General features: G+C 36.5%; 1 protein-coding gene and 1 pseudogene across 3 annotated transcripts in view; one reads left to right on the top strand and one right to left on the bottom strand.

The window, feature by feature from the left end:
• The window catches only part of DYNC2I1 (dynein 2 intermediate chain 1), an 86,325-nt gene that overhangs the window by 28,822 nt on the left and 47,914 nt on the right, over positions 1 to 9,589 (top strand). For all 3 annotated transcript variants that reach the window (XM_045289857.1, XM_045289859.1, XM_045289858.1), the window contains one exon: positions 6,671 to 6,773. In XM_045289857.1, coding sequence (XP_045145792.1) covers positions 6,671 to 6,773 — 103 coding nt within the window. The remainder of the gene's footprint in view (positions 1 to 6,670; positions 6,774 to 9,589) is intronic.
• On the bottom strand, positions 3,554 to 3,823 carry LOC101642441 (annotated as a pseudogene).

Genomic DNA, 9,589 nt, shown 5'->3' with positions numbered 1-9,589 from the left:
AATGTACAAATGTGCTTTACACAATTGATGTATATATGGATTGTGATAAGAGTTGTATGAGCCCCTAATAAAATGATTAAAAAAAAAAAAGAAAGACCCTAGTTCTCCCAAAGGAGCCTCTAGGGGTTTGAACTGCGACTTTGCAGGTAGTAGCCCCAGGTGTAACTACTACACCAGGTTACATCAGGGGTCCTAACACATACTAGGCGCTCCATAAATATTTATTATTGGTATATTAGGGGGCTTTGGTGGTGTAAGGGTTACACTTTGGACTTCTAATTGAATCCTTATTTGCAAATGAAATTAGAAGTGTATTTGCTCAAAAAATCTTGGCATCTGGATACAATTAACTTAATTGTAGTAGTAAATCTTTTAAAATCACCTAAATGGGAATCTGTGACATTTTTGATAAAAACAAAACTTAGCATTAAAAATAGCACTGGAGATAATATTAAAAATATAATTAATTAACACACTATGTTAAAATAAATCATCTAGTTAGAGTATCAGTCACTGGTAATTATAATGGTCATAATAAATATGTCAGTTATAATTATTAGTAATTATAGTTACTGATTAATAATTCAGTTAAAGGTTTGGCAATATGATTATTACCCTCATATCTTGTGTCCATTATAGATAGAAACATCTATCAAGAGAGCGCAGACATATGGAACAGTCTTTTAATGCACAACTGTTCTTCAAGTGCTAAGAAAAAAAAATTTTAACCATGGTACCTGTCTGGGATGGCGGCATTTAGTGCTACTCCTTTTGGCAGTATTAAATGCCTGAGATTCATGAACTCGTGTCGGTGATTTTTCACTGATTCATAGGAAATACCAGGGAGGTTCTATGAATCTCCAACATGTAGGATTTACATGACAGAATTCAAAGCTTGTCCCTTGATTGCTGAGAAGTTTGCAAAATTTTATCACTTTGTTAACTGCTTTCTTAGCATCTCTTTGAACAACCTTTTTTTATTATCTAGTCTCAACATTTGTGCTTTGCTAATACATCCTTACTCTCCAAATTTACAAGATTAGAATTCACTACCCCAGACATAAGCTCTATTTCCTGTTGAGCTAGAGGAGGCTACACAGAGTAGTGCTCAATAGTGTTGGCTCTGGAGTCAGATTCTTTTTCAAACCCTCTAGCTTTATCAGTTGCTATCTGCTTTTGAGTTTTATCTGTGTGATCCTGGGAAGTTACTTGACCTCTCTGGGCCTCAGTTTTCTTATCTTCAAAACAAGGGTAAGACTTTCTTTAGGGTTGTTGTGAGGATTAATTAAATAAGTTACTATATGTAAAGTACATGTGCTCGACACATACTTAGCACCAATATTTAAGTGTTATTAATCCTATCATAATAGTAGGTTGTAGAGAGTATTAGTTTTCTTTACCCTATTTGGCTACCCCAACACAATGTTCTATTATTTTGAATAAAATATCCTATTCCTGTGATGATTGAACTATTTGGTTATAAACTGCACTCCTTATCCTTTTTCAGGGCAATAGGAAACCATTTGATAAATAACATTTTCCAGTACACTAAAGTTAACACCATGGTGTTTAAAAGAGTTCATACACCTCCGAAAGGTAAATTGTTTACTTAGTCAGTCAATAGTATTTATTGAGTACTGACACTTGGCACAGAATTAAGTAAGCCTACCAATTGCCTGATTTTTTTAAAAGTTGGAATAATAATATCTCTTAATATTTACAGTACTTTATGGTTAGTAGATTACTTTTCATATAATTGACCTGGTTTAATCCTCATAATAATACCATAGGGAAGATGTTTCTTCAAACGAGAAAATAGAGGTGCAGAGATAAAATAACTGTTCACAGTCATAAAGCAAATATTTGGCTCGCTTTAGGACTTGAACTCAGATCTTCCAACTTGAAATCTAGAATACCTTCCACTGTACTACACTGCTCTGCTTCCTTTGCCTTATTTTAAACGGTTGTAAGGATCAAATGAAGTAAGATATGTGAAAGTGTTTTGAGGGTAAGAAGCTGTAGGAAGGATAATAGGGTTGTTTATTCTGCTTTTATTAAGTTTAAACAGAAGTCCAAAAGAAATGAGAAGTCAGATTAGCATGTAATTGAAATCATATTATAAATTAGTAAAAACATGGACAAATACATGAAGGAAATTACACAGATTCTCAGAAGAGAAAGAGGTGAACTTGAGGGATAATTAATATTTGTTAGGTGATGACCTTTTAATAGATTTTCAAGATAGTGGTATTTTTCATTATAGAATGAAACAAATCAGTCAGATAATTAGTTATCAATCTAACATCTTTGGGAAATTTTAAGTCTTCTGATGAAGCTTATGCTCTGCCTTGTCCTTTCTTTTATACTCTCTTGATCTATTTAATGATAGATCTAATATTAATTTGAACTTGTTTTATTTTTAGCTATTTTTTATATTCATGTCCCAATTATCTTCTTAGGTTATCATCTTTAATAATTTTTGACGGATAAAAGCTAGGATTGTATCCTAAATAATTCTCAAATTTTATAATAATTTTAATAGTATTAAAGACATATGCAATAATCAGTAAATACTTGCTCTGTTAAGTTAAAATTTTGAAACACACGCCTTAAATCTTTGTGGAAGATTTGTATCCCTGATTTCATTTGTTTCTTTTTTACCTCCAAAGCATTTTATTAGGAGCTAATCCAGACATACTGTTCCATAGTTCAATCACATCATTTGTTTCTAATAGTTTATTGAGTATAATTGTTATATGAGGGTAAATTAAAAAGTCTTGCTACTGAATTGTAGAAACCTCTACTAAACAAAAGCATCAAAATGCAAAGCTATTGTTTCTTGCCATATCCTCCTTGTAGGTCTGTACACTTTTTTTATATATATGTACACTTCTATAGGTGGTATTTCCATATCTCTAAAATGTACCTAAAGAATTTGGTGCTCTTTGATTCATATCACATCAAAACATCAGTTTTGGCACTCTCAAGGATGCCACATGTTATTTAAGTTTTGGTAACAAAAAGAAGTATGAAGGGGCAATGTTAAGGCTATAGGTAAACAGAGTAAGGTTTTCCAGTGAAGTTTTCATAGGACCACCCTTGCTACTCTGGAAGAATGAGCAGGCTCATTGTCATGATGGGAAAAAAACTTCCTTGCCTTGCCTTTGTCTACCAATACAATTTTCTGTGTTCTTCATAAGAAGCCTGTACATATCCTTCAAGAAAAATCTAACAAGATTGCCACTTTGGAATTCCAAAATATAGTTGACATAACTATCTGAGCTAACTTTTCTGCCTTTCAATGAACTGGCCAAGCAGATCCCACTGTTTTAATTGGACATTTTTTGGGGTTGTTTTTTTTTTTGCCCTTTTGCTAGTTGCTTTAGAACCACAAACGAGTACAGAGGAGGTCCTGTTCCAAACACAAGAACAAAGGTTCAAGATGGAGGTGTTCCCTTAGCAAGGCTGAAGAGTGCAGTCTCTGCTATTTGGAGTTTGGGCGGCAGTCCATGGTTTCGGATGGATCACTGGGTGTGTGGGCACAATCCATGCTTTAACCAGATTTGAACAGAAGGATGACCACTTGGCCCAGGTAGAAGTAGATGAAGTGCTTAGTTTCATGTGTCTAATAACTACCAAAGTTTCTGTCCACAATGCAGTGCCAAGTGGGATTGTACTTCTTGTCAAACTCCTTTTTGATGTGGGCCGCAATGTCCTTCTCTATGTTGTATTTCTCCAGCGCCCGAGTAGCATACTCCACCGAGTCCTGTTGCTTCTTCTCCGACATGCCTGCATTTTTGATCACGGCCTTTCAGTCGTGCATGGTTACCGTGAAGCGCGGATTAGCCGAATGTGATGGTCCTGGGGGAGGGGGTTAGGGCAGCTCAAACACAGCAAGAGGAACCCTAATTGGACCTTTTTTGAAAGGCATCTAATGTGACTAAGAAAAGTGTATTACTGAAAGAACTTATCCGCTGATCAGAGAGACATGTTTAAAACATTTTATTTGGAATAAAATCATTTATGTATTAACTTGATCACTCTTCTGTCAGTTTGTCGTACTCTGGTAGCTTGTGTGTTGCTGTGATAGTGGAAGCTATGCACTGGCCTTTCAACTACCAGCAAGGTGATCCATGATGGAAAGGTTTCAGTAGCTTCAGTCTTAGCTTCTAGACCAAGACAGAGTAGGAAGAAAGGCTTGATGTTTTACTCTAGAAAATTAGCCAGTGACAACCTTGTGGATCACAACAAGCCAATGATTTCCTCAACGCAAATACTATCTTTCAACAGCATAAATGGGAATATACATATGCAGTTCACCAATTGGAATACAGAGGAATCAACTGACTACATCTGTGGGAAGAGAAGATGGAGCAGTTCAATAGCATTAGCTACAAGACCAGAGGCCGACTGTGTAGCCGACCATCAACTGTGCATGTGCAAGATTGTGTTGAAGATAAAATGGAATCAAGTACATGAGGCCCAAACTATTTAATTGTGTACATCCCACCTGAATTTGGAGACCATTTCTAGAACATATTTGATGTATTGAACACTAGTGACTGAAGAACAGATGAGTTGTAAGATGACATCAAGAACACCATACATGAAGGAAACAAAAGATTATTTAAAAGACAGCAAAGAAAGAAAAGACTCAAATAGGTATAGAACGGACTGTAAAACTTGCTCTTGTAGCGAAAGTGAATGGGAAGAAATAATAAAGCAAAAGAGCTAAATTGAGAATTTTTAAGAGCAACTTGAAAAGACAAAGTAAAATATTAATGTGAACTGTACAAAAGCCTGGACTTAGGAAACAAAAAGAAGAGAACACATTCAGCATTTCTCTAGTCTAGTGGAAAGAACTAAATAAAACAATTCAAGTCTTGAGTGGCAATATTGAAGGAGTCTTTTGGTAAAATATTGAATAATACAGGTTTCATCAAAAAATGATAGAAGAAAAAGAAAAAAAGATAGAAGACATACACAGAATCACTGTACCAAAAAGTATTTAACATTCAACCATTTCAGGAGTTAGCATTTGATCACGAACCAATGATACTGACGTAAAAAGTACAAGTTGTACTGGCATTAGCAAAAGCATTGTTCCAGGAATTGATGGAATACTAATAGAAATGTTTCAACAAATGGATGCAGTGCTAGAAGCACTCACTCATCTATGTCCAGATGGCTACCTGGCCAGTCGACTAGAAGAGATTCATATGTGTGCCCATTCCAAAGAAACGTGACCCACTAGAATGTAGAAATTATCAAACATTATCACTAATATTACATGCAAATAAAATTTTACTGGACAGTTAAAAAATGATTACAGCACTACACCAACCAGAAGCTGCCAGAAATTTAAGCTTGAGTTGAAAGAGGAAATGGATTGAAGGATGCCATTGCCGTCTTCAGATGGATCTTTGTTGAAAGGAGAAGATACCGAAAATATATTTATTTGTGTGTGTCTGTTTTTTAATAGGCAAAGGCATTTGACTCTGGTTCATAACAAACTATGGAAAACATTGTGAAGAATACCAGAACACTTAATGGTGCTCATTCAGAAACTGTTCATGGAACAAGAGGCAACCATAGGAGTGGAACAAGGGAATAATGTGTGGTTTTAAATCAGGAAAGGTGTGTGCTAGAGTTGTATCCTTTCACTATTTCATTTAATCTGCATGCTCGCAAATCTGAGAAGCTGGACTATGTGGAGTATGACATTAGGATTAGGAGAAGGCTTATTAACAACCTGCAATATGCAGTTGACACAACCTTGCTTGCGGAAAGCAAGGATGACTGAAGAACCACAGTTTTTGGTGTTGATTATAGTTCAATGTAATGAAAACAAAAATCCCCACAACTGGACCAATAGACAACACAATGTTAAACAGAGAAAAGAAGTTGTCAAGGATTTCATTTTCCTTGGATCCGCAATTCAGTGTACATGGAAGCATTAGCCAAGAAATCACATGACATATTGCACCGGGCAAATCTGTTACACAAGACCTCTTTAAAATGTTAAAGTGCAAAGATGTCTTGAGCATTGAGGTGCACTTGAGGCAAGCCATGGTGGTTTCAGTCACCTCACACACATACGAAAATTGGATAAAGAAGAAGGAAGGATGGAGAAAATTGATGCAATTGAATTATGCTGTTGGCATAGAATATTGAAAGTGTCATGGAATGCCAGAAGAACAAACAGATCTCTTTTGGAAAAAGTATAGCCCGAATGTTTCTTAGATGCAAGGATGGTGAGACTTAATCTCACTCACTTTCGGGCATGTTATTAGGAGAGACCGGTCCTTGGAAAAGAACATCATGGCTGATAAAGTAGAGGGTCAGTTAAAAGAGGAAGAACTTTGGTGAGATGGTTACCACAGTGGCTACAACAATGGACTCAAATATAATAGATATTGCAAGAATAGCTTAGGTAGGACTAGGCAGTGTTCCCCTCCACGCCCGCGCCTCTCTCTCGTGTACATAGCGTTGATATGAATTGGAATTGATTGGAGAGCACCTAACAGTAACAGCAAGTTGTTGGAACCCTACTGGCAATGATTTTTTTATTCACCCTTGTATATCTTATTGTATTACTATAGGACTTTTGTGGTTTGTTTTGGAGAAATATTTCAATGTTTCACAAAACCAACATTTTAATTTTGTACAGATGCAAGCAATTCCCCTTCTAGAACTCCTGTCTGTGGAATTTTCATGGATTTTGTATCAGCCTCACACCGTCAAAAGAGTCGGAATCAGGCCCTTAAGCAAAAGTAAGTGTACTGGGAAATTTGCCAATATTATTATGTAATTTTAATACACTTAAAAATTACTTTTCATAATTGACTATGCTCTTTAATATATTACATTTTCTGGATGGTTTGATAGTATATTAATAGTACAAATGTGTATGCTACTGTATATTATATGCTTGATATTTAGTATTTGTAGTTAAATTCAAGGTTCAATGACATACTCTTGTCCCTGAAGTACTTTTATTAGAGCCCAAATTATAATCATGCATTTACTAAGCTAATGGGCCAGAAACTCTGCTTAAATATAGAGTGAGTCTAGCCCTATTATGTAATTTCAGGGTGATGTTGATCTCATTTAGATGCAATCAGTATAATTTAATTTTTATAGTAGTTGTGTAAATTAAACATTATGTCTTTTCTGATGAAGATGCTGAAGAAACTAATAATTAAAGAATTAGTAGTAGTTAATATTTACTAAATGCTGATTTTTGTGCTGCTATGCACTGTGCTTTACATGCATTAGCTCTGTAATTCGTACAACCTCATTTTTTTTTTCAACCTCATCTTTTATATTGGGAGTATGAGAGTAAAGGCCAACATCTAGTTCATGGAATAGCTGAAATTCAAACCCAGACCAGCCAGGTTCAGAAGCTCAATCATTTAATTGCTGTTAATTTAGAAATTTACTGTTGAGTTAGGGACACATGTTACCATCTCCAAGGGCAGGGAGGGTAGCTGTGAGCATAATAATGCCTATCCCTATAAGTAACAGCCCTAAAATGCCAACCCACTCTATTGCTTGCAGGTGTCAGGGCTGCAAAGAAATATATGAAACAGCACTTTACTTACAGCAAGAAGAGATAGAGAAAGATCAGCGTCAGTTGTGGGCAATGGTACCCTGTGGTATTCTGCAGCCAATTCTGGGGGAAGGTCTGCATTCCTTCCTCACTGGCACTAGATAGGTCTCAGGGGGTTAGATAGATGTTGTATAATGCACATGCTTAGCTAAGAAGTTCCTGGGAATGTTGACATTTGCATAGGGTAAAAGCAAACAGGAAAAAAATAAAAACACAGACATTTAAACTACTAGATAAAAATTTATGAAACTAATTAGAAATTAGAGAGAAAATAGACAACTGTCTATCTTCTATCTACCTCATAACATAGATGAACCTGGAGCACATTATGTTGAGTGAGATAAATCAGTCACAAATGGAGAAAAACTTTATGAGCCCACTCTTAGAACATAGGGGTCACTGCAAAGTTGTGAGAAAAGGATAATCTTTTCATTGAATGTTGCTGAAAAAATTCGATATATGTATGGATACAAAAAGGTATGCCTGTATCAAGATGGTATTTTCAGTCACCTTACATGCATGTGAAAGTTGGACATTGAATAAAGAAGACCAAAGAAGAATCGATACATTTGAATTGTGGTGCTGGGGAAGAATACTGAAAGTACTGTGGACTGCCAAAAGGACAAACAAATCTGTCTTTGAAGTACAATCAGAATGCTCTTTAGAGGAAGGATGGCAAGACATCATCTAATTCATTATGGACACGATTTTAAGGGAAAGCAGTTTTGTTAGTCCAGGTTGATTAGAGAAACAACTAAGAGGCACTCATATATATGCAAGAGAGAACTTTAAATCAAGAAGTAATTATGCATCAATAAAACATCCCCGCCCAGCCCATATCAAATCTGTAAGTTCAATATTAGCCCATAAGTCTGATATTAGCCCATGAATTCGTCTTTAGACTCACGCAGCACATGCAATGATGGCAAATGCAGGAAGATCACAAAGTGGTAGGTGGAAAGCCCTGTGGGTCCAATGGCAGTGGATGCATCTCCAGGCCTCTGGCTGCCCTCAGCGTGGCTCCATGTGACTTGTCAACAGGAATGGCAAGCAGAGAGAGAGTGTGTCCTTCTTCCAGGGAGGAAGAGTGGGAGTCCCAGAATCCTCATGAGAAGGCCAAGCCCACAAGGAGGGATCACCAGGTTGTGACCTGATTGACAGACTAGACAACACCCTTTCATTCTTATTTATCAAGTTGACATGAAATTGTGTAACTACTACAGCAGTCCTTGGAGAAGGACATCATGCTTGGTAAAGTAGAGGGGCATCAAAAAAGAGGAAGTTCCTCAATGAGATGGATGGATACAATGGCTGCAACAAAGGACTCAAGCATGGGAACAATATTGAGGATGGCACAGGACCATGTGGTACAGTATTTTGTTCTCGTGTGTAGGGTTGCTATGGGTAGGAGCCAACTCTATGGCACCTAACAAGAACAAGAACATGGATGGAAATGACCCTGAATCCCCATCTCACACCATAAACTACAATGAAGGTATCAAGAGATTTTAGATATGTAGTAGAGTTCATTTATTATATGTTCCACTGTGATTGTTGATTTGTTGGAGATATAAGACTAAAACAAAACCATAAACCAAAACACCTTGCCATTGAGTTACTTCCATCACATAGACACCCTATAGAACAGACAAAATGCCCCATAGGTATTTCAAGACTATAAACTGCAATGGAAGCAGACTATCACATATTTCTTTCATAAAGTACTTAGTAGGTTCAAACCATTGCTTTTCACCTGAGCACTTAACCACTGTGCCTTCCCCAAAACAGAAAATCACGCTCACTGCCATCCAGTCAATTACAACTCACAGTGACTGTATTGGATATGGTAAAACTGCCCCTGTAAGTTTCCTAGACTACAACTCTTTATTTATTTACTTAGCTTATTAAATGAGTTAGTTAATTGTGCCAGCCTGGCCGATAATCACATGTGGGTCTGGTTGAAAGGCGGAGGGATAA

Source organism: Echinops telfairi, unplaced genomic scaffold, assembly GCF_000313985.2.
Source record: "Echinops telfairi isolate 266 unplaced genomic scaffold, ASM31398v2 ScPeMD7_31;HRSCAF=116, whole genome shotgun sequence".
In the NCBI taxonomy this organism is placed as follows: domain Eukaryota; kingdom Metazoa; phylum Chordata; class Mammalia; order Afrosoricida; family Tenrecidae; genus Echinops; species Echinops telfairi.
Note: the sequence above shows the minus strand (reverse complement) of the source record. Positions and strands in the feature narration are given on the sequence as shown.